Here is a 23,302-nt window from a genome sequence, read left to right on the forward strand (position 1 = left end):
TTAATAGATCCCACAAATCCAACTTTTCAATTGTAAATGTTATTTTTTAAGCAGAGAGAAATGCATATATTTTAAATGGAATTTATTCTATTAACTGCCTGAGAGGACGAAATGGGAGAGGGGCCTCAGACCACAGCAGGAGCCCCCGATGCCCACCTGAGGGCCAGGAGCCTGACCCTGTTGGCCCAGGCCCTGGCTCTGTAACCATTAACCTCTTGCCCCAACTAACACCAATGAAAACACCATTCCATGTGACCGGGCTGTGTGTTTGCCTCTGTGACACGGGGAACCCTGACCCCACGGGTCTCACCTGAGCCAGACCTGAGAGACCTGCCAGTGTAGATGGAGGAAGGCTTAGGCCTCCCTTTGCTAGCCACCGCCGTGGGTGGGCAGACCCTGGAGTGGCCTTACGGACCAGCCACAGGTGTTTCTTAAGCAATTGACACATTTTAATACAAACCAGTCTACATTCATTCCTAAAAGGCTCATTTCCATTAAAAAATATACACCAGTAGAAACTTCTCCCAGAACTGGGGCAGAGGCTGAGGAGACCTAGGCCAGATTCCCCAAGACATAGGCAGGCAGCTTGAGCCAGGCACAGGAAGAGGCTCCAGGGCGAAGCGGGGGCCCTGCTCCATCTTCATCAGGTGGGAGACTCCCCCACAGAGGGAGGGAGGGGAGGCACTCGGGGCCACATCCAAGCCCCTGCCCCAGGAGGATGGGATGGGGAGCATGCAGCACCACCCTGCCCTCCACAGCAGCCTTGGGACTTGGACTCGCCCGCCAAGGCTGCTGCTGCTGTTGCTCCTCCAAAGAAGGTTCGCTTCAAGGCCATGTCCAGGGACCCACAAGCAGAGGCACTGGGGGGCAAGGGGTCCCCAAGGGGACAGCCCACAGGTGAGGGCCCCTTGAGGGAGCACCTGAGGCCATACATTCAAGAGAGCCTCTGGTGAGGCCCAGGGAAGAGCCAGGACTGGCTGAGGGCCCGCCCATCAGCTCCTCCACAGTAAGCCCCAGGGCTCAGGAAGACAGCGGGGTCTGATGCGGGGAGCTGGGCTTCCAGTGCCACGGGTGCAGGAGCAAACCCGGAAACATTCATGATACCAACTCCCCTGTTCAGAAATGGGTCTGGCTTTAGCCCCAGGGATGGAAGCAACTGTGGCCACCACAGCCAGTGGCTCAGAAGGGAGAGTTCATGCCCAGCTTAGTTTCAAACTGCAGCTTCTGTCGCTTCTGGTAGCGGACTCGGACCCTGGCGGGGCAGGAGATTAAAGTACAGGTTGGCAAAGATCCTTAGACCAGGGGCCCGGGCAGGACAGCAGAGGAGGAGGGAGGGACAGGCAACGGAAAGGTGGGGGAATGTCGCCAAAGGAGTGATGGGTTTATGGAACATGGTTGAGCCCAGAGGGAGGCGCCCTGCTGGCAGCTCACCGAATCTCATGTAGCTTCACGACCTCATTGGTGACCACCACAAGGACCAGGGACAGGCAGCCCAGGAGCCACGTCAGCAGGGGCACGTCCTCCAGGCCAAAGTGGACATGGCTGTCCCTGTGTGTCCACAGCTGCAGGTCCACAGCTGTCTGGACCACCTGACCCAGCAGCCTGCAGGAGGTGGAGGCCCCATGTGAACCCTGACACTGCCTTCTTTCTTCCCTGCTCTTCCCAGTACAATTAGCTCAAGCAGGGCATGGTTAAACCCCTGGGCCCGGTCCCGCCCTCCAGTCCTTGCCCGGCAGAGCCCCTCTCCTCCCCAGCCCCACTCCACCCCTCCATCCTAGCAATACTCACACCACAGGCACTGTCACGGCCCACCAGAGATTGGTCAAGGGGCTCTTTCTCCACAGGGGCTTGGTGCGATGCACATGGGTGATAGAAATGAAGACTGGGGAAAGTAGGGCAATGTGGGAGTCAGACTTCCACAGTGGGGCCCCTCCCCACCATCATCTGCACCCTCCCAAAGAGCTCCCTCACCAGTATGCAGGACAATCAGGGCGGCCGTGAGCTTCTGAGCCGACAGCAGTCCGTTGGCAAAGTCCTCAAACCAGGATGGAGCCCTGTCGTTGTTGCTGCCAAAGCGAGGCATGGGCTCAGCCCCTCTGAGGCTGCAGGGAGGTAGACTGGGGTGGGGAGGGAGGAAGCCTCGAGGTGAGGCAGACGATGATGGCTCTCAGGGCTGGGACCCACCTGGGCAGCATGATGGATGAGCAGTTGGTGAGGTTGTGGGCCCGGGAGCTGTCACAGAAGCTCTGCAGCGTGAAGCCAAAACAGATGAGGCACGAGCTGATGGTGAGGCTGAACTTGAGTAGGAAGCAGAGCAGGAAGTAGTGCTGAGTCTGCCGGGGAACAAGGCCAGGGCACTCCTGAGGCACACAGCCCCTTTGCCAGCCGCTCCTGGCTCTTCCACATATTCAATAGGCTCTTAGTAAATGGTAGGGCCTGGGGGGATAGAGAGCTCACGCCCCACCAAGGATCTTTCCCAGCTCTGTGCCGCCACCTCCTCTTTGATCTGGGGGATGACTAGGAACAGAGTGCTGGCTTTCCAGTTCTGCTGAAGTCCCCATCCAGAGCCTTCCACATTAGGCCCTCTCTCCTCCCGCACCCCTCAGTCCCTTCCATGCTCACCTGCAACGCTCACAGGGTCTGCTTCGCTTACCTTCTTAGGAATGGACTGAAGGTTTTTCCCTGTTGCCATAGACATGATGGAACTATGGGGGGGCTTTCCCAGCAGTGAGATGCTAAAAAGCAGAGATAATGTACAGGGATGGTGACAGTGATCCTCTATCCCCCAGTTCTCACAGAGGGAGCTTCTAGGGAGTCTTGAGCATGAGGTCAAGTCTGGTGAGGGGATGGAATAAGACAAACACTGGCGCAGTGCTCATACCTGTAATCCCAGCACTTTGGGAGGCCAAGACGGGTAGATTATTTGAGGTCAGGAGTTTGAAACCAGCCTGGCCAACATGGCAAAACCCCATCTCTACTAAAAATACAAAAATTAGCAGGGCATGTGAGCACCTGTAATCCCAGCTACTCAGGAGGCTGAGGCAGGAGAATGACCTGAGCCTAGGAGGCAGAGGTTGCAGTGAGCAGAGATTGTGCCATCGCACTCCAGCCCGGGCGACAGAGTAAGACTCTGTCTCAAAAAAAAGGCTGGATGTGGTGGCTGACACTTATAATCCCTCCACTTTGGGAGGCCAAGGCAGGTAGATCATGAGGTCAGGAGTTCGAGACCAGCCTGGCCAACACAGTGAAATACCCCGGTTAGCTGGGTGTGGTGGCGGGTGCCTGTAATCCCAGCTACTTAGGAGGCTGAGACAGGAGAACTGCTTGAACCTGGGAGGCAGAGGTTGCAGTGCGCCGACATCACGCCACTGCACTCCAGCCTGGGCCACAGAGCGAGACTCTTGTCTCAAAAAAAAAAAAAAAAAAAAAAAAAAAAGGCAAAGGAGGTTCCCTCCGTGCCTCCTGTACCAGAGGAGATGAGCCCTGAGCAGTTCCAGAACCCTGGGCTCCTAGGGCTGTACAGTGACATCCAGACTCCTCCTGCTTAGGTGTGGGGGGAGGGGAGCTGCATGGCCTCTCACCTGAGAAGAGGGTAGCAAAAGCAGGACAGCCACAGGATGTCGGTGGTACTCAGGAGTGGTGGCAGCTGGACCAAGCAGGAAAGGAACTAGAGTAGGAAAGAAGCCAAGAGCCACAGTTCGATTCAGACACAAAATAAGGACATAGGAGCCCCCGAGCTGCCTTGCCCTGGGCCCAGATAGATGCTCACATCCTGCCAGAGGGAACTGGGGCCAGAGGGAATACTCTTCTGCCAATGAGGTCATCTTGGAAAGCCCAGGAGCTTCACAGTGGCTCTAGGGGACCCCTGGACTGTGCTGTTACCCCCAGCCTCCCTCCTCAGATTCTCAGCTGCACGAGTGAAGTGATAAGTGGCACAGGGGTGATGCCTGTGTGGGCCCCACCTCACCTGGATAACCACGAGAGTCAGCTGGCACTGCAGCAGGAAGAGGAAGCACTTACGGATGCCATAGGTGGCGTGCCGAGCCTATGGACCGAGAGGGACACATTATGGCCTGGGTCTGCCTGGCCTCTCCCAGGCCCAACAACTGATACACTTCAGCCAAGAGCCAGACGCCCAGGATGCTCCTATGAGGGGAGCAGAGGCTAATGTAACTGCCTGAAAAGGCCCCGCTCGGAAGGCTGGGGCACAAGGTCCCTGGGTCCAAACAGGTCCGGTGCCACTACTCCCACCCTAGGCGGGCCCTGCCCTCTTCTTCGCCTGCGGAAGCTCCCACCTGTTCGATGAGCCGGATGATGCTAATGGTCTCCTCCTGGCGAAAGGTCAGGGAGCAGGGCAGGCTATTGAGCTGCCCTGACAGCTGCAGGGGAGAAAGGCCATCCGAGGCCTGGGCCATGCTGGTGCTGGTGGCGTAGCCGAAAGTCTCCCAGGAGCAACGGGACGGGTACAGGGGATCCAGGGCAATGCTGCTCAGGGACACACACCCTTCAGCTGCATCTCCCACAGGACTGGGCACCCCCTCCTTCTTCTCCCACCGTGTCCAGGTGCGTTAGTCTCAGCTAGGGCGAGGTCAGCCGTGGGACACACCCCCAGCCCCATGCAGGATCATTGTGTTCTGGGAGGTAGAGGCTGGCCCACAGGCTGCAGGGTCCTGCCCTGACCTGATGTCGCTCTGGAGGAAGAGGCAGCTGTTCCGCAGGTTGGCAGAGCTGCCCAGGCAGCAGGTCACCTCCCCGTACTCTTGCATGATCTTTATCATCTCACACATGGCTGAGGACAGCGTATGAGGGCACAAGAGTCAGGCAGGCAGAGCGCCATGTGGGCGCTGGGTCTCTACCCACAGGACAAGAGAGTGGGAGGCAACAGGAGGTGGCCCCTCTTTGAAACAATCCCAACCCCCAGCAGCGGGATCATGTGAACATCGGCACTCTTGACTCCAACCCACAGGATTCCCCGGCTGATCCGAGCCCAGGTTCCTTCACTCCCAGCATGGGAAGCCTACATCCCTCCAGAGCCCACAGGGTGCCCAGACCCAGGCAGAGCTCAGCCGAAGGGACCAGGCTGCCCAAGTACCCTAGGCCACAGCACTCACTCTCCGGGGTGCAGTCAGTGAAGAGGGGCACTAGCAGGGGCACGTTGTCAATGTTCTGCAGGTGGGGCCGCACTTGGTGGATACCCCGGGGCAGCTTGGCCTGGAGAAAGCAGATGCCAGTGGCTTCAGGATGGGGATCAGCATCCCTCCCCTTCATGTGCCTGCCCACTACCTCTCTACCTCTCCCCTCGACCAGCTATGGGGCCACTACAAGGACAGGTGAGACAGATCCTGCCATTGTACCCGGTTGGAGTCCTCCAGGAAGCTGGGGATGTCGCTGTCCGTAGGCTGGAAGCTGATGAGGTCCGAGTGGCCCTCCTCCTCCATGAGGAGGAGACCTTCTGCATCGTCTCGGGACACTGTGGGGACAAGAGCCTCTCCCTCACCTTGGGGCCAGCCTTCCGTGGGCCTGTCCTTGCCCTGCAGATGGCAGAGAATTTCCTGCCTCCGTCTCCACTCCTCCCTGCTGACTGCCATTTCCTGCAGGGACATCAGAGCCATTTCCCAAGGGAATGTACTTATCCGGAAGGCTCTCTGGAGACTCTTCCTGGCTGTGGCTCTGAGGAGGGGAAACCTCCCAACCCCACTCCATCCCCACCCCACGCCTTTGCCCTTACCCTGATTCAGGTCATCATGCAGGGAGCCTGCATGGCTGGGGCTAGAAGGGGGGATCTCAGAGCCAGGCATGTCACCGGTGGGCGTGAGGGAGATGTGGCAGTTCCAGCCTGTCTCCAGGCCCATTTTTTCTGCAAACACCTGTGAAAGGCAGATGGCCTTGAACATACAGGCCCAAAAGCCCGTGGGAAACAGAGTTGGTGATGGCAGAGGGGATGGCTCTCCCCACCTTGCTTTTGAGCTCATCCTCCAAAGAGAAGTAGACGAAGCGGATGCAGGCGTTGACCAGCCCATCGATGAGGCGCACGATGTCCAGCCGGGCCTGGTACTGGGAGGACACCATGCCCATGAAGATCTGGCCGCTCAGGGCCTGCATGCAGTCTTCCTTCTCCAGCACCTCCCCGATCCCTTCTTCAGGCAGGCACAAGGCACAAAGCCCAGCCAGGACACACAGGACACAGCCCGATCAGGACATCCAGGAACCAGCAGATTCCAGGAGGCAGCCGGGGCCACACACACAGATGCCACACCCAAATCAATGAGCACGCAGGCCCCAGGGGACCACACACAACAGCACACACACACAGCCAAGACACAGAAGGCGCCGACAGACACAGGAAGAAAGACAATGAAAGGTAGGCATCAGTCAGGTGGTTGAGCTGGGAGCCACGACAGGGCATGGCTTTAGCTCCTGCTCAGTCCTGCTCCAGGGCTGGGGTACTGGCCCCACACTCAGCAACCGCTCAGTTCACGATCTCTTGGGTTCTCTGGGCACCCTCTGCACCAACAAGGTGAGAGACCTGGTCTGTTTGATTCTGCCAAGCCTAACTGCATGAACACTGCATGAACGCTGGTTGGTAACTTCCCAGGAAAGCACTCTGATGCACGCTATCCACTTGAACATCATAACCAACTAGAGAGGCAGGCAAAATGAGCATCTCCTGGTAAGGGAGAAAACTAAGGGACTCCCCATGTCACTGGATAGTATCACACTAACGTCCCAGCCTGGGACTGTGGCCACTGCACCCTTTGCTGTGGTGGGTGCCAGGGCCCTCCGAAAACCCTCCCTGCCTCCTGGGCTTCTGCAGCCCAGGGGAGCCCCAGCACTGGCCCCGCTGGACAGACACACGAAGTACCGTCAGAGCTCCAGCTGCTGCGGCGGGCGTTCTGCTTGATGGGGATGGTGCTGGGCAGCTCGCACGTAGTGAAGATGCTGCTCTGGCCGGGCACCTGTACCAGCTCGATGCACTTGCCATTGAGCTGAGAGGACAGGGCACAGTTCATGGGCTTGTAGGCGAAGGCGGAGCAATACCCAGACAGGCAGGCTCGCTGGTAGAAATCCAGCACTTTCTTTCTGCCAGGGAAGCAGGCGGACGTGAGGTGAGCGGTCCTGCCTATGAAGGGCAGGGGCACCGGCAGAGTGGCTGCTCTTGCTGCTGGCCTGCACTTCCTCACCCACCTGTCTGATCCCGAGAGAGGATAGATGTCAGCTCCATCCCAGAAGTCTGTGCAGGCCTCCAAGACCACATCAGCAGTGCCATGGGACAGCATCTGTTCTGTGCCTCGGGGGAGAGAGGTCAGGCCCTGAGTGTCGCTAAGCAGCCCCCCACCCTCACTCTGACCTGACAGGCAGCACGCTGTCCTCCTGGAGAAGGGCGCTGAGGAGCCCCTGACAGAAGAGGAGACTCCTTGGGACTCATGATCAGGCAGGCTCTGCAAGGCTACTGGGCTTGGAATGCAGACACCATATTCCTATCCTCTGGACAATCCCAGCCTCTGCAGCCAACACCATCCCAGCCCTGGTCCCCAAGTCCAGCCCCTGCCACAGCAAAGCACTTTGGAAGCAGCCCACTGTTCCTCTGCCCAGGCCTCCCTAGCAATGGGCAGGGATGGACGGAGCCCCCCTGCCATGCAGGTTCTTGAAAGTCTGGCCCAGTGCTGGCCGAGGTGGGCGGGACTCACTGGTGGTGGTGTCTTTAATGAAGAGGCTGATCATGTGGCTGAGGGGAGGGCGCCGCTTGGTGACACAGGAGAGCCGCCCCAGCGAGGTCTCCTTCACTGTCTCAGCACTGGGGAGGCGGTACAGTGCCAGGTGGTTCTCCTGCTTGAAGAGCTCCTTAGCCCCAGGAGTGAAGCCTGCAGGGCAGGGGACAGGAACTTAGGGCCATGCCCTGGCAATACCCAGCCAGGTCCATGAAGTCACGTGACGAGGAGGCAGGTCCAGCCAGCCATCCCCGCCAGGGGGGCCCATACCAATGAGGCGGGCGAGCTCACAGAGGCCCCAGGGCACGTGCACGGGCAGCACAGCGCTGTGGCTCTCTTGCAGGGCGATGTTGCACAGGTGGTCGGAGAACCGGCACAGGCGCTCGGTGACGCTGGCATTACACAGGTTCAGCAGCACGTTGAGGCCGAGGGGTTTGAGGGACGTGAGGTGCAGCTGCCAGTTGGAGTCATCAAACTGAATGCAGGAAGGGTTCTGCTGGTCCTGGGACAGGCTCAGCATCTCCAGATGGTAGTCGCACACAAAGTCCTCTGCTTCATAGGGTTCGCCCTCTATCCCAGGCTGGGTCTAGGGGAGACATGGAGGGGAGCCTCAGCCCGGGAGGGGATGTGGGGAAGCCAGCACTGGCTCCACCTGCCTCCCAAGGCTGGGGAGGGCTCCTGCCCCTGAAAGGCACCCTTTCTAGGAGAGAGCTCCTGCCCACTCTCTCCCCCTCCCCTCCCTCCTGAAATCAGCTTCCTGTCCTTGGGCTCCTATCTGCTTCTAGGAACTTATTAATATATCTCATGACACTGGCAGGAGCCAAAAAGAGGGATGGCCAGACCAAAGAAGACACAGTTGAGGGATCTTCTGTGGTCAGGGAACGTCTCTGAGAGGGAGCCTGGTGTGTGTCTGGAAGGTTCCAATAGGGAGACCAGAACGGAGGGGAGGCTCTGTCTACTTCGAAGCAGGGACCAGGACAGAGGTCGGGGACACCTGCTCTTTCAGACCCTATGGGGCCAGGCTGGCCAGGGAGGCCAGGATGGCCTGTGGCTAAGGGAGTGGCTGCCCCGTGCCACCTCCTCCCCTCACCTTGCTGGGCTCTTCTTCACCACCCTCAGTGTCCCTGCTGAAGCTCACATTGGAGCCGGATGGGTGTTTGCTGCGGCCGTGCGCTTTGTGGTGAGAATACGGCTCAGAGGGCTTGGGAGCCTCCCCAGGCCAGTCACCGCGCTCCTGCTCACTGGAAAGGTGCAGGGTGTTGTTCAGGGAGCCAGCCAGGAGGGCGTCTCGTTCATGGGGCTGCAGAGAATGAGGAGCACAGGCCTAGGACCGGTGGCTCCCGCAGACCAGTGAGGCAGGATGCTTCTAGGTCCCCTTGCTGCCTTGTGCTGTGGCTTCACCTCATCTGCTCAGCAGATCCTAATGGTGCCCAAGCCCTCCTTTGCTCACCTAAACCTCACCCTCCCTGGCCAGGCTCCAAGGCTAAACAGCCTGGCCCAGAGTAGGGCCCACAGGAGCCGGCCGTACCTCCTCCTCTACCTCGGGATGGCAGAAGGAGCGGGTGGACAGGCCATCCGTGAGGTCCTCGTGGCTGCTGTGAGGGGGCTCCACCTTCCCGCTGAAGAACAGCACAGTCTCTGGGCTGGGATTTGGCCATGACAGGATCCCCTGTTTGTCCACACAGCACAGGACCTGCATGGAAAGCGGTTGAGATGGGAAAGGGGCCTGGCATTAGCCCACCCTGCCCAGGGGCCACTCAAGTGGCAGGTGGACAGCCCAGGCCCAGCCAGAGAGTAGGACGGGCACGACAGGTGCCTCCCCACCGCACGGCCCACCCTCACCGTGACAGAGCCCAGGCTGTGCAGCAGACTGGAACTGTGGCTCAGCGTGGGCGACGTCCCCCGGAGCACCCTCAGGAAGTGGCCCCAAATGCAGCGCAGCATTTCCTGGTGGGAGAGGGCAAGTCTGCAAGGCCATTCAGGGCTCAGCCTCATTTCCCTGGAGACGGCCTCTAGGCGGAAATCCAGGGGAGCCCCATGAAGTTGGGGTGGAGAGGCACTTCTCTGGGGCAGGGCGTGGCTGTGTAATGGGAACAGGCCCAGGTTATGTCCACATGTAGCGGGTGGACATGGGGCTCCAAGAGCCTGGCTGAAGGCTTTGCAGCCATAAACAGGGGAGTCCCAGGGTTACGGCTCTAGAGACCTGTGGGAGAAGCCATCCTGGTCAGTGTTGTACCTGAGAGGAGACGGCCTCCGTATAGCTGCTGAGAGTGTCCTCTGAGAACTTAGCCAGCTGCACAGAGAGAGGGTGAGGGCCTCAGTGAGGAAAAAGCCAGCTTCACACAGGCTTCTCCAAGCTGGCAGAGGTGGGGCCCACACCAGCGGGACTCCCAACCCCTTCGGTAAAGGGCCCGGTCGTCCTGACTCTCCATCTGGTGGAAGCCAGCGTAGGTGCTCACCCTCACCCAGGGCCTGGCTTGGAAGCCCTTCTGGAATAGAGAGGGCCCGAGCCCTGGAGAGCTGCCTGGGCTGATCAACACACTGAGCCCAAGGTGGGGCTGGACTTCTGCCCTGTTCTCTGGCATAGCTAACTCCCTCTTTTTGTTCCTGTCACTTTCCCCAGCTGCCTTGGAAAAACCTACCAGGGAGCTGGGCGAGGCCTTGCTCATCTGGGCCAGGACACGGGCCTCTCCACAGGCAGTTGCCAGAACCCAGAGGACTGGAAAGAGCAGGGGGAGGATGGGCAGGACACCATTCACCTGGAAGGAGCAGACCACACAGACAGCTCCTGAGCTCTGGGCCTGGGGAGGAGGGAAGGGAAGGGCTGCCCTGGCCCCACAGCCATTCCCTGGGCAGGAAGGGCCAGCTCTCTCAGGGGCAGGAAGGGAAAGAAGGGAAAGAGGTGTTCTTAAGCTGAAGCTTGAGGGGACCTCTGGGCTACAGAGAGGGAGGGACAGCCAGGGTACTAGAAGAGCCAGCCCCTCGGGCCGGAGGGAAGCATGACAGGGAGGACAGGGCGGTCCTTGCCTGGAGCTGGAGGAGGGTGTACTGCCAGGAAGTGACCCCCGGGGCACTGAAGATGAAGCGCAGGGCATTGGTGATGAGGAAGCCAGCCTGTCGGGAACAGCAGAAGCATAGCCTGGACCCCTTGGACCCCCTCCCCCGCCTCGAGGGGGACCCAGGCGCTGCCACCCCCCTTCCTTTGCTACTCTATGGGCCAGCTTGCTCTGGGGCCCTCCGTGTTCACTCCTGCTCATGTGAGTGGCCTGAGACCCCCAAAGTCCAGCCCTCTCCCCTACCCCCGATGCGCAGCCCTGCCGCACACACCAGGACCACGGGCACAGCATAGTGTAGCATCACCGACTGCACTGTGAAACGCTCATTGTCCAGGGCAGTGACTGGGCGGGACAGGGCCATGTCCAGGCACCATCTGCAGAAAGAGGTGACTGTCAGTCCCACTCAGTGGAGAGGCCAGAAACCTGCACCTTGGGAGGATTCTGGGCCTCTCTGCCAGAAACCGCTTCTTCAAGCACCATGAGTCCTGCAGTTCCACACTGTGCCCTGGCCCTGGCCTGCGTTCACCTCCAGAGCTGTCCCCTCAGAGTAGAGACTGGGAGAGGGCCCCACCTAGTCTAAGAATTCTCACAAGAGGCTAAGGACAGGAGCCTAAGGAGATGCCAGCCCTCAAGAGAACCTTGAGATGAACAGAACCCCCTCCTTGTCAGTCCCATCCCCCTCTTCATGGAAGGTACAGGGGACAGGAGAAGGCAGGGTGGCACCCCTACCTGACATTGTCAATCACAGGGGTCTCAAGGACACGGAAAAGCCGGTGCTGCTGGGGGCTCTGTGGCCCTCTCTCCACTTCTCCCCGGGGCGAGGGTGGAGGGGAGAAGGGGGGGAAGAGGTCTCCCGGCTCCAAGACAATGTGCTCGTCATCCTGCCGGCAGCAAGTGGGAGGGTGGGGGCAACGAGAGGGTCCTATCAGAGGCCACTCTTCCTGGACAATTCGGCTAAGCACAGACCTCCCCTGGGGTTAGGGACCATCAGTTAGTCCAGAGTCCACGGGGGCAGGGCCTGCGGGACTGGATTCTTAGCTAGAATAAAGAACAGTACAGGGGACCAGGCATGGTGGCTCACGCCTGTAATCCCAGCACTTTGGGAAGCCGAGGCAGGTGGATCACCTGAGGTCAGGAGTTTGAGACCAGCCTGGCCAACATGGCGAAACCCTGTCTCTACCAAAAAACATAAAAATTAGCCAGGTAAGGTGTGGTGGCGGGTGCCTGTAATCCTAGCTACTGGGGAGGCTGAGGTGGGAGAATCACTTGAACCCAGGAGGCAGAGGCTTCAGTGAACTGGGATTGCACCACTGCACTCCAGCCTGGGCGACAGGGTGAGACCCTGTCTCAAAACAAATAAATAAATGTAAATAAAAATAAGTAAAAAACAAACAAAAGAACAGCAGGGTGATGGAAGATGTTCCGGGGCCTCTGCCAAAAAGCCAGTGAGCTGGCCGGGAAGCTGCAGGGCAAAGTCTGGAGCCCCTCCCACCATTGCCTGTGGACCGCACATCCAGGGGAAGAGGAAAGCCTCAAGCTACCTTGATCCCCCTCAGAGAAGCAAACGATTCCTGGCCAGGCCTCAAAGCTATGATGTCTCCTTCAACCAGCAGGCTGACTGGCAGGTTGACCAGATGTCCGTCTCTGTAGGCCCAGTGCAGGGACCAGGATGGCGCAAAGGGCATGTGGAGGTCTGGATACATGGCACTGGGCCACTTGATCTCCCTGCCATCCCTGAGGGCATCTGAGGGAAATGGAAAGGGGGAAACAACCCTCTCAGCCTCAGCCTGCTCCCCAGTCAGATAACAGCAGCACCTCCGAGCACTGTCTGCCCACTTCCTGTCCCAAGAGGTCTGTTCCAACACTTCCCTACTTTCAAGGACACCTCCCTTATAAAGCCCTACCCAGCCACTCCAGCCCCAGTGCCTCTACCTCCTCTCAACAACTGGAGCTGTCATTTCTCTGTACCCATATCCCATTCAGATACACTTCACAAACAGTGCAGAGGGCCTGTGAGAGGTGCAACGTGGAAACAACATGGTCTCCGGCCTCAAGGAGCCGTGACCCAGTGGGGGAGATGAGACATGTGGACAGATAACTCCAAACAAGGCAAACACAGCCAAGTGTTAATAAAGATCCCTGTGCTTCAGGAGTCCAGAAGAGGGAGCAAACCAACTTGCTGGAGCAATCAGAGGTGGCTTCCTGGAAGAGGAAGCGTTGGTGATGGGCCTGGAAAATGGGTGAGAGTTTGTCAGCTGGAGACAAGGGAGGGAGAAGCTCACCAACAGAGAACAGGGGACAAAGGCACAGAGGCAGGCTGATACATAGTGGGTCTAAGACTGGTGAGTAGTTCTAACATGAGAATGAGGAGGAAGAGAAGAGGCTGGAGAGGAAGGTAAGCCTGTGTTGGTAGCTCTGGGAGGCCACATGTGCATGTGGGATGGCTTCCATAAGCAAGAGGGAGCCACTGATGCTCCCAGGCAGGAGACTAAGCTCTGGAAAGCAGGGCCCATCTTTTGCTGTCAGCATTGCACTCCCAGTGCCTGGCACATGGTTGCAATTAGCCATCTCAGAATGAAAAGACAAATTCTCACTTAGCACCTGAACATCCACTGCCCGGTTCTGTTGGAGGAAGGTCTCATGAGCGGGCGCTGCTTCTCCAGAGCACCACATGCCCCTGAACAGCAGGAGCCACAGTCCCTCAAAAGAGCCTAAACAACCCTCAATCCACAGCCAAGCTTCATGAACACCACCTGAATGAAAGGCCAAGCAGAAATCCAAGCAACTCCTGGCTGAGCGCAGTGGCTCACACCTGTAATTCCAGTACTTTGGGAGGCCAAGGCGGGCGGATCACCTGAGGTCAGGAGTTCAAGACCAGCCCAACCAACATGGAGAAACCCCATCTTTACTAAAAATACAAAATTAGCCGGGCGTGGTGGTGGGCGCCTGTAATCCCAGCTACTCACGAGGCTGAGGCAGGAGAATCACTTGAACCCAGGAGGCAGAGGTTGCGGTGAGCCAAGATCACACTATTGCACTCCAGCCTGGGCAACAAGAGTAAAACTTCATCTCAAAAAAAAAAAAGAAAGAAATCCGAGCCACTCTCTTCCCTTTTGGAACTGGGCTGCTCACCTCAGGCTCCTGGTCCCCTACCCCACCCCGATTCCTGCAGGTATCTCTGTCCAACCCCACGTCTCCCAGCACAGAACACCAGACAAGATGGACTTGAACGAGAAAACCCCAACCATCCTCCCGCCATGTGGGGGTCCTCCCTATTAGTTTCCCAACACGAGCCAGCCCAGAAGCCCACCTGCCACCCCTAGCCTTCCTGCCTGCCCAGCCCTCTGCTTGGGCACCCACGACACTCCCACAGCTCTCACTGCCCTGCTCAAAAGAGGGTGGGCATCCTTCTAACACCCAGATGACAAAAGCCCCTGCAATGCTGGCCACAGGCAACCTGTCTGTGCTGGGGTGCAGGAGGGGAGCCCTCAGGGCTCTGATATCCGGGTCATCTTTTCCCACCAATATGCCTGCCCTTGACCTCACCTTGGATTTGGTCGATGATCCCGCGCAGCCTCCGCTCTACCTCCTGACGCTTCAGCCGGTCTTGCCGCCCAATGAGCACAAGGTTGAGAAGCAGCAACAGGAACAAGGCCAAGGCATTCACCAGCCCCACCCCACGGCTGGCGGGAAGAAAGAAAGGGGCACCCACAGGGAGTGAAGGCTCATCCACCCAGTAGCCCCCAGGCCACAGCTCCTCTTCCCACCCCAGTCCCTTGTGGAAAGAGTGTCCCATTCTGGTGCCCTGTCACCAGCTAGGCCTCTGACCCCAGTCAAGGGACTGAGGAGGTTTCCTTACATCCCAGGAGCAGCTTGGAGGTGGCAGCCCCTTGGAGCCCTGGGCTGTCCCGAGTGCTACAGCAGGATGGAAGGGACAGCTGGAGAGGTTGGGGAGCAGCCCCTGGGTGCGTACCTCCCGGCTGGCTGGCCCCCGAAGCAGCCCAGCAGCAGCAGCACGGCCAGCAGCATGAGCGAGGCCCCTGGCCAGTGGAAGCAGGAGCAGCGGTTACTGTGGTGGAGGAAGCTGCTTCTCCACACCTCCTGGAGAGGAACAGGGAGGGGGCGGTGAGGGGCCAGTCCCACTCTAATCTGGCCACCTCCCCTCGCACCCTCCCCAGCCCCCAAGGGCACCTTGGTCCCCTCCCTTTGACCTCGGCTGTGCTCCAGACTGTTGAGCTCCTGCAGCAAGCAGGCTTGGGAGCCACTCTGAGGGGAACCCCTGCTGCTTTCTGATATTTCATGAGGACTCCGTTGGGTCACACCACCCAGGGTGACAGGGTGCATCACAGCCCTGAGTAGGGGCCTCCCACACTTCCCTGCCATCCCAGCCAGGCCTTGGCGGCCCCGAGAAGAAGCTTCACCTTCCAGGTCAGACACTTCTTCCGCTCCCTGAGATGTCCTTCCAGCACTGCCTCCAGCTGCTCCTTGAGGACGCTGAGGGCCTTCCTTGTGGACAGGCCCAGGGCCGAGGGAGGCTCGCCCTGCAGGCAAGCAGGAGGCGCTCGGTGTCACTGCCGAGCCGAGGCTGTGCAAGGCAGGCAGGCCCCAACCTCCCCCTCCCAGGCCCTTCATCCTTCCCCTCCTCTGGGATCCTCACATCTCTTCCCCTACCAGCTCTGGCCCCTCAAGGTATGACCAGGTCCATCTCCACCAAATTACAATGTGTTCAAGTGCACAGCCTCCTACCCTACTCTCTAAAGCCAAGTTGAAAAACAAAATGTCTTTCTATATTCCATGTTCCCCAACTCACTTTCCCCGCTGCCACCACCAGGCTCCCTGCCCACCCAGGCTGTGCTCCCCACTGATCTCCCAATTTACTGCAACAGGCAAGTCTTTGATTGCATGGTTGAGACGGAGTCTCGCTTTGTCTCCCAGGCTGGAGTGCAGTGGTGCAATCTTGGTTCACTGCAACCTCCGCCTCCCAGGTTCCGGTGATTCTCCTGCCTCAGCCTCCCGAGTAGCTGAGATTACAGGTTCACACCACCATGCCCAGCTAATTTTTTGTATTTTCAGTAGAGACAAGGTGTCATCATGCTGGCCAGGCTGGTCTTGAACTCCTGACCTCAAGTGATCTGCCCACCTCGACAGACAACTCTTGCTTCTCCTTCAACACTCAGTTCAAACATTACCTCCTCTGGGACATTTTCCCAAAACCCAGGGCTGCACTCAGGGGAGGTTTATATGTCAGCGTTTATATGTCAGAACTGTAATCATAGATTTACATGCCTGGCTCTCCCGCCAGACTGCAAATTCCTTAAAAACAGGCATTGAATTCTTCCATTTCCTCACACCCTCACCATCCAACTGCTAAAACAATGCACAGCACACACAAGCTCAATGAATACTTGCTGAGTGAATGAATGAATGAATGAATGCACTGATCCCAATGAAGCAGCAACAGGAACAACCCGGGGCATTCTGCAGCTTAGTCAAGGTTTCACCTTAATCAGGGAATGTCAGCCCAGAATGTGTAGCTGAGACATGCAGCTTTTAAAAATGTGGATGTTGCCGGGCGCGGTGGCTCAAGCCTGTAATCCCAGCACTTTGGGAGGCTGAGGCGGGTGGATCACAAGGTCAAGAGATCGAGACCATCCTGGTCAACATGGTGAAACCCCGTCTCTACTAAAAATACAAAAAAATTGGCTGGGCACGGCGGTGCGTGCCTGTAATCCCAGTGACTCAGGAGGCTGGGGCAGGAGAATTGCCTGAACCCGGGAGGCGGAGGTTGCGGTGAGCCGGGATCGCGCCATTGCACTCCAGCTTGGGAAAAAAGAACAAAACACCATCACAAAAAAAAAAAAAAAAAAAAAAAAAAAAAAAAAAAAAATGTGGATGTCTAGGCTCCCCTCTGGACCTAATGAACCAAAATTTCTGGGGATGAAGCCAATCCCAGGTTAGATTTTTTTTTCTTTTCTTTTTTTTAGCCATGTATGAGCAAAATATTTTGTATTTTAATTTTGCTTACACTTTTCTTTGTCTTTTTTTTTTTTTTTCCTTTTTGTGGAGAATGGGGTCTTGCTATATTGCCCAGGTAGGTCTCGAACTCCTGGGCTCAAGCTATCCTCCCACCTCTGCCTCCCTAAGAGCTAGGATTACAGGCGTGAGCCACTGCGCCCAGCCTAGTTTTTTTTTTTTTGCTTTTTTTTTTTTTTAATTGAGACAAGATCTTGCTCTGTTGCCCAGGCTGGATGCAGTGGCATGGACATGGTTCACTGCAGCTCACACCTCTCAGTCTCCAGCGATCCTCCCGCCTCAGCCTGCAGAGTGGCTGGGACTACAGAAGCGAACCACCACACCCAGCTAATTTTCTTTGCATATTTTTTGTAGAGATGGGATCTCGATATGTTGCCCAGGCTGGTCTTGAGCTCCTGACCTCAAGCAATCCTCCCTCCTCAGCCTGCTGAAGCACTGTGACTACAGGCATGAGCCACAACACCCCAGCTCTGAGGCCCTAGGACAAAGAAGAGCCCCAGGAAAGGCAATGCCTGAAGGAGGAATGAGTCTTTCCAGGGCCACCTGAGGAGTATTCATGTGAGCTTCCGTCCAGAAAACCTCCTGAGCAAGAGGAGCGAATCCCTAGACCTTAGGCACAAGGAAAGGACTTGGGGCAGCCATAGAGGAGTCTTGGCCACGGGCTGTGGGGCTGGTGACCCCTGGCTGCCTCGTCTCACTGCCCTCCCCACCCCCAACGTGGCCCACAGCTCCATCTTCCAGAATCCTGCCCTGGCTGTGCCCCCTAGGCCTTCTGGACTTCCTTTTTTCCACCTGTCTCTACACACACCCCCTCCTCGTCAACCTAGCCTCAGCCCTGGAAGGAACACATTCCACAACCACAAGTGGCTGCTGGGCCAGGGGGTGCTGTCCCGCTGCCACAGCCTGGCATCACGGGATGTGCCTGAGTGGAGCCCCCAGTACTGGCCTGAGAGATGGGCTCAGCTTCCAGAGTGGGCCCAGCTCCAGGATTCCCCAGCTCCCTTGCCTAAATCTCACCTAATCCCCACTCTCCACAGTGGCTTTGGAGGATTATAAACATAAGAGCTGCCTCCTCCCAGAGGGGATAAACTGGTTATTTCAGCTGAGGAAGAAATGGCCCTCTGGGCAGGGGCCTCATACCCCCACATGGGTAAATACTGTGCTCCAACTTACCCACCTCCCTTTGGCAAGGATCTTGAGGCCTCCCAAAGAGGCCACAGTCCAGGGCAAATGAATGTCTATACCTGTCCTACTGCCTCCCAGAGCTCCTGACATGGAGGGAAAGAAAGCTTCAGGGAGGGTTGTAAGGGAAGAACAGAAACAGGAAGAGGGGCCCATAGGCCTTCTGTCTGAGGCGCTAGATATCTGTTCCTCCCACCCCAGGGAAAGGGAGGATCTAGGAGACGCAGAGGCTGTACACAGAGACCCCTGGCCTCCAGTGCCTTCCCTTCAGGCTCAGCCTTCTGAGCTTCCTCGCCACGGAGAGGGAAGTGAGTGTTCCCAGGACACACGTGCCTGGGCCAGGCCTCCAGAAATGATCAAGTGAGAAACACAATGGAGGCAGGGAGAGCTGGCCTGCAGAGGGGTAGGCTGTCTGTCAAAAGATGGGGACTGGAAGGAAGGAGGAGAGGAAGGACCAGGCAATTGTACACGGCTGGGAAGATGCTCCGCCTAGAATGAGGACCACACTCAGGAAGGTGACAGTTTCCAGCAAGGCAAAGAATAGGCTAAGAGGAGTAGTCAGAGAGCCAGGGAGGTGTCCCTCCTCTGAACAGGCCTGAAGATCTTAGACATTCATCGATTCCCGTGGGCCACATGGTGGCTGTCCTGACACCTGCTGCCTCATTCCAAGCAGCCCTAAACCAGGATCTCCTCACCCCGCAAGGCCATCATCTGCTCTCTTCTTGTCTCTACCCCCAGGTACCTTGAAGCTGTGCTCTGCTCCCCTCCAGGTGTGGGAGGTATGGGCCAGAGGGTGGCAGATGCTCCCGGGCAGGGCGCCTGCAGGGCTGTCTGTGTGCATCTGCCCCCGCATGTTATGTCTGGCCGGGGACACCAGCTCCAGACTGGCAATTAAAGACAGCACAGTAGAGGAAAAATAAGCCATTCTGTAATTACATGCTGCCCAAAGGAAGCGCTTGCCCGCACAGGCCAGCCCTGTGGTGAGGACCCGGCATTCTGGGCCAGTCTGTTCTTTGTAGCCTTCAAGTGAGCTTATTCAACTGCCCAGGCATTCACCTCTTCCTTCTCCAGCAGGGGGTCTGAGTTAAGGGACAAGTCACTGCTCTCTCCCTCTCTCTCATTTTTTTTTTTTTTTTTTTTTTGAGACAGGGTCTTCTTCTGTTGCCCAGGCTGGATGGAGTACAATGGCACAATCTCGCTCCCTGCAGCCCCCACCTCCTGGGCTCAACCAATTCTCCCACCTCAGCCTCTAAGCAGCTAAGACCACACATGTGTACCACCATGACCAGCTAGGTTTTTTTTAGTCTTTTTTTTTGAAATGGTCTCACTCCTGTTGCCCAGGTTGGAATGTAGTGGCGCCATCACAGGTCACTGAAGCCTTGACTTCCCAGGCCCAGGTAATTCTTCCACCTCAGCTTCCCGAGTAGCTGGGACTATAGGTGATGCCACCACATCTGGCTAATTTTTTTGTATTTGTAGTAGAGATGGAGTTCCGCCATGTTGCCCACACTGGTCTTGAGCTCCTGGGCTCAAGTAATCTGCCCACCTCAGCCTCCCAAAGTGCTGGGATTACAGGTGGGAACCACTGCACCTGGGGTGGCTCACACCTGTAATCCCAGCACTTTGGGAGGCCGAGGCGGGTAGATCATGAGGTCAAGAGATCGAGACCATCCTGGTCAACATGGTGAAACCCCGTCTCTACTAAAAATACAAAAAATTAGCTGGGCATGGTGGCACGTGCCTGTAGTCCCAGCTACTCGGGAGGCTGAGGCAGGAGAATTGCCTGAACCCAGGAGGCGGAGGTTGTGGTGAGCCGAGATCGCGCCATTGCACTCCAGCCTGGGTAACAAGAGCGAAACTCCATCTCAAAAAAAAAAAAAAAATTTTTTTTGTAGAGACAAAGTCTTACTATGTTGCCCAGGCTGGTCTGGAATTCCCAGGTTCAAGCAATCTTCCTGCCTCCCATATTGCTGGGATTACAGGTATGAGCCACTATGCTTGGCCTGCTTTCTTGGTCATTGTGCCTCAGCTTTGACATGTGACATAAGAGCGGAAGACCTTCGTACTTTCTGAAGGAAGTTCGTAATGGGTTGGTGGGTGAGTGGGCTCTGCCAGCCTTTCCCAAAGCGTGGATTAGGCTGCATACCCGACCTGCCTGGGCACCGATGGCAGGGCATAGCAAGGGAACAGGCGCAGTTCTTATGATCTGAGAAACAGAAATACAGGTTGACACACACAAGCTGAGGTCGCCTTTACTTGCCTCCTGGGGCCAAGATGGCTGAGAAAAAAATCTAACCTGGCCTTAAGTACCCACGGGTGACATGAGATTCTCAGAGCTTCCCACATGCTAAAAACTCCCATCATGCCAAGGGGAAGGGAGGCCCTGCTTCTCAAATTACATGGATGCTTTTCAGGCAGAACTAACCCCATTCCACTGCACTGCTCAGGCTTAACTGGAGCAAGAGCAGAAAATAACACAGCTGTGAGGAAGTCCTGACTCGGGAGAGGCAGGCAGCAAACAAACGCCCATCACAGGGCTTGCTCTTTCTGTTCTATCATCAAAGGGACGCTGACAGAGCGTGGGGATTTGGAGGAACAGCAGGGTGGTGAAAGAACTCTATCCATCAAATCAGAACCACAAGGAGTCTGCCACTGAACAGGCCCAGCTTTGGAGGTCTGCGGCTGAGCACCTGCATAGGCTAAGGCGCCTTCAAGAGCTGACACACCTGAGCTGTCCTGCATCGCTTCTGTCAAGTTTCTCACTCAGGTAACCCAGAGGCTGGGCCCTGTCCCCTCCTTTTTTTTTATATATATACAGAATCTTGCTCTGTTGCCCAGGCTGGAGTGCAATGGCACGATCTCAGCTCACCACAACCTCCGCCTCCTGGGTTCAAGTGATTTTCCTGCCTCAGCCTCCCGAGTAGCTGAAACTACAGGCGTGCACCATTATGCCCTGTTGATTTTGGTATTGTTAGTAGAGACGGGGTTTCACTATGTTGGCCAGGCTGGTCTTGAACTCCTGACCTCGTGATCTGCCCTCCTCAGCCTCCCAAAGTGCTGGGATTACAGGCATTCGACACTGCACCCAGCCGCCCTGTTCCCTTTCAGGGATCCTTCATGGTGTTCTGGGCATAGCAGTTGCTCTCCTTCCTATTCCAGCTGTTTCAGGAGCAACAGAGTCAAGGTCCCCTAGGCTCAGGTAGGCAGGTTATGAATTTAGACCTTGACCTTCAGCCTTGATAACCACAGGTAACTGTTAATTAGAACTGGCTGGCTGGGCATGGTGGCTCATGCCTGTAACCCCAGCACTTTGGGAAGCAAGAGGATCACCTGAGCCCGGGAGTTCGAGACCAGCCTGGGCAACATAGTGAGATCCTGTCTCAGGCCTGGCCTCCTCTCTGGGTCCCCACTGCCTTTGTCAGTGCAGGTATGGAAGGGCCACAAAGCTGGACTCCACACAATGCCCGAATCACGGAAGCAGAGATTCAGCCACCATACGCTCTTCAGAGTTGGGCCAGATACAGATGGACTCTGTCTACAGCCAGGCAAATCAGAGCCTGGAGTGGAGCTGCTTCTTCCTGGCTCATGCCGACCTTAGCACTTTCACCCACATCCTTCCCCACCTCCTGTAGCCACCAGGGCCTAGGAAAAAATCCTCCCTGCCCTGGTGGTTCCTGTCTTAGTTCCCCACATGGTTCAGCAAAAAAAGTGCCTTCATTGGCCCTGAGGAGGGCTGGCATCCCAGCCCTGAGCTTCTGTCACCTGCACATGGAAACCCAGGTCCTCACATGCCTTGGCAGGGTGTGCCCTGGGAGGCTTGGGCCCAGTCCTGCTCTTGGTGACTCGGGCACCTGGCTGGCAGCTCCCCAGGCACACTGGCCTTCTGGCTCTCATTCCCAATCCCCTTCCCAGGTCCCAGCTACCCAGGCTCATTCAAGCAGCCTCCCATTTTGCATTGTCTTCAGGACTCTCACAGCAGCTGCTACCCCAGAGACTCCCACACAAGGCAGGGAACATGGCATTTTTAAGAGAAGTGTAAAAGCCCCGCTAGCATACTCACTTTGCTGCCTTTGCCCTGATGGGGCATCCATAGCTCTGTCTGCTTAAAGAGCATGGGCCAGAGCCTGAGCCACAAGCAGTCAGCTGCAGGAACTTCCAACACCTCCCTCAAAGGGGGGAGGGTGAAGAGAGAGAGAGAGAGAAGAGGAGAGAAGAGACGGAGAGAGCTGAGAGCGTGTGAGCAAGGAGCCGGGTGCTGCGGAGAATCAGACGCAGCAGAGCAGAGCTTCAATCTGCTGATTAATTCAGCCTATTTCCAGTCACGCTGCAGATTCAGGGAGGGAGGAGGAGGCAGCAGCCCTGGAGGGGTGGGAGGGCGGAGAAGAGAGGAAAGAGAAGGAGGGAGGAAACAGGAGCGTTGAGAAGAGAAAGTTTGTCTGATGCTCTGCCAGATGTCTGGGAGCTTGGCCTGCTTTTCAGAGGAAGCCACTGTGGGGTGAGCTGAGGGGCACCGTGCAGCCAGAATATGGACAGACAGACAGAGGGACAGATGGAGGAAAAACTTCCCATCCCAGAAACCTGAGGACAACTGCCAGTATCAAGGGGAACACTGGGACACATAAATCCCAGCTCTCTTCCCAAACTACCTGTCCTTTGCCCTCAAATCACTAGGTGAGCCCATCATCCATGAGAGCCCCCCGAATCACATGGCAACCCCCCAGCATGGAGTCAAGTCAACAGCCCTTTCCACAGTTACAGCTGCAGGAAGGAGGGGAAGGGGGACTTGTGGGTTATTAATAGCAGCACATCCTGTGTGGAGAGGGTGGGACGGACCGGCCACTGAGAAGACTTGAGCAGTGACTTCTAGGAAGGCAAAGCCCAAGGCCAGGCAGCTGGCAGAAGGAAGGATCCAGCAGGGAGGGAAGAGCCAGCCCAAAGGGCCTCTGAAGACTCTAACACCTTCCTGCCAGGCAGCATGGAGACCCCAACAGCCATGCAGGAAAGAGCAAGGCCAGAGCCGGTGATGTCCCAGTGCATTCAGACACACCTGCCCAAGTGCCTGGGAACACCCAGGCCCCAAATCACCCAGGCAGAGAGGACCCCAGATACCTGGGGCTCCTGTCTCAGCACATGCCAGAGCATCAGGCAGAGCCTGAGTGAGTCATGGCTTGAGAGGCATCGTTCAGGGACCCCGAGTTTGACATACAGGATGCTCTCAGCACAGGCACCCTGAGTGAAGGAGGGGCCAAGGCATGGGGAGTAGATGGGACACTTCTCTGCCTAAAGCCATCCTTATAATGGGGTTACATGCCCCAGAGGAGA

At 57.0% G+C, this 23,302-nt stretch overlaps 1 protein-coding gene across 5 annotated transcripts; it reads right to left on the minus strand.

The window, feature by feature from the left end:
* Positions 1–67: 67 nt before the first annotated feature.
* TMEM94 (transmembrane protein 94) lies at positions 68–22,378 on the minus strand. 5 transcript variants are annotated; one of them, XM_032241681.1, is made up of 31 exons: positions 22,041–22,346; positions 15,187–15,306; positions 14,739–14,866; positions 14,312–14,448; positions 12,307–12,509; positions 11,495–11,646; positions 11,037–11,139; positions 10,737–10,823; positions 10,352–10,468; positions 9,946–10,002; positions 9,552–9,656; positions 9,238–9,402; positions 8,800–9,009; positions 7,980–8,295; positions 7,689–7,862; positions 7,186–7,288; positions 6,863–7,080; positions 5,956–6,137; positions 5,729–5,867; positions 5,355–5,470; positions 5,112–5,211; positions 4,681–4,789; positions 4,296–4,485; positions 3,968–4,045; positions 3,582–3,667; positions 2,654–2,735; positions 2,185–2,333; positions 1,972–2,096; positions 1,789–1,882; positions 1,432–1,602; positions 68–1,252 (listed from the first exon to the last, which is right to left on the minus strand). In XM_032241681.1, exons 1-31 carry the CDS (start codon positions 22,092–22,094, stop codon positions 1,180–1,182), a joined length of 4,143 nt encoding a protein of 1,380 aa, XP_032097572.1. In that variant the 5' UTR covers positions 22,095–22,346; the 3' UTR covers positions 68–1,179. The 5 variants fall into 5 exon arrangements, 4 of the variants coding, with proteins under 4 accessions (XP_032097572.1, XP_032097573.1, XP_032097575.1 ...); XM_032241682.1 differs by having other exon boundaries at positions 1,972–2,066; positions 22,041–22,338; XM_032241684.1 differs by having other exon boundaries at positions 1,972–2,066; positions 5,956–6,134; positions 9,250–9,402; positions 22,041–22,094.
* Between the last annotated feature and the right edge of the window lie 924 nt (positions 22,379–23,302).

The sequence above is a fragment of the Sapajus apella genome, unplaced genomic scaffold (assembly GCF_009761245.1).
Source record: "Sapajus apella isolate SASKATOON/1434 unplaced genomic scaffold, GSC_monkey_1.0 scaffold48, whole genome shotgun sequence".
NCBI lineage: Eukaryota > Metazoa > Chordata > Mammalia > Primates > Cebidae > Sapajus > Sapajus apella.

Bases quoted from the DNA above. Each gene is read 5' to 3' on its own strand.
- TMEM94 (XM_032241681.1), bottom strand. From the start codon at position 22,094: ATGCTCTTTAAGCAGACAGAGCTATGGATGCCCCATCAGGGCAAAGGC. The intron at 14,867-15,186 runs GTGAAGCTTCTT...GTTCCTCTCCAG, and splicing joins AGAAGTGTCTGACCTGGAAG to GAGGTGTGGAGAAGCAGCTT. The intron at 2,736-3,581 runs GTGAGAGGCCAT...TCTGCTTTTTAG, and splicing joins TTTTGCTACCCTCTTCTCAG to CATCTCACTGCTGGGAAAGC.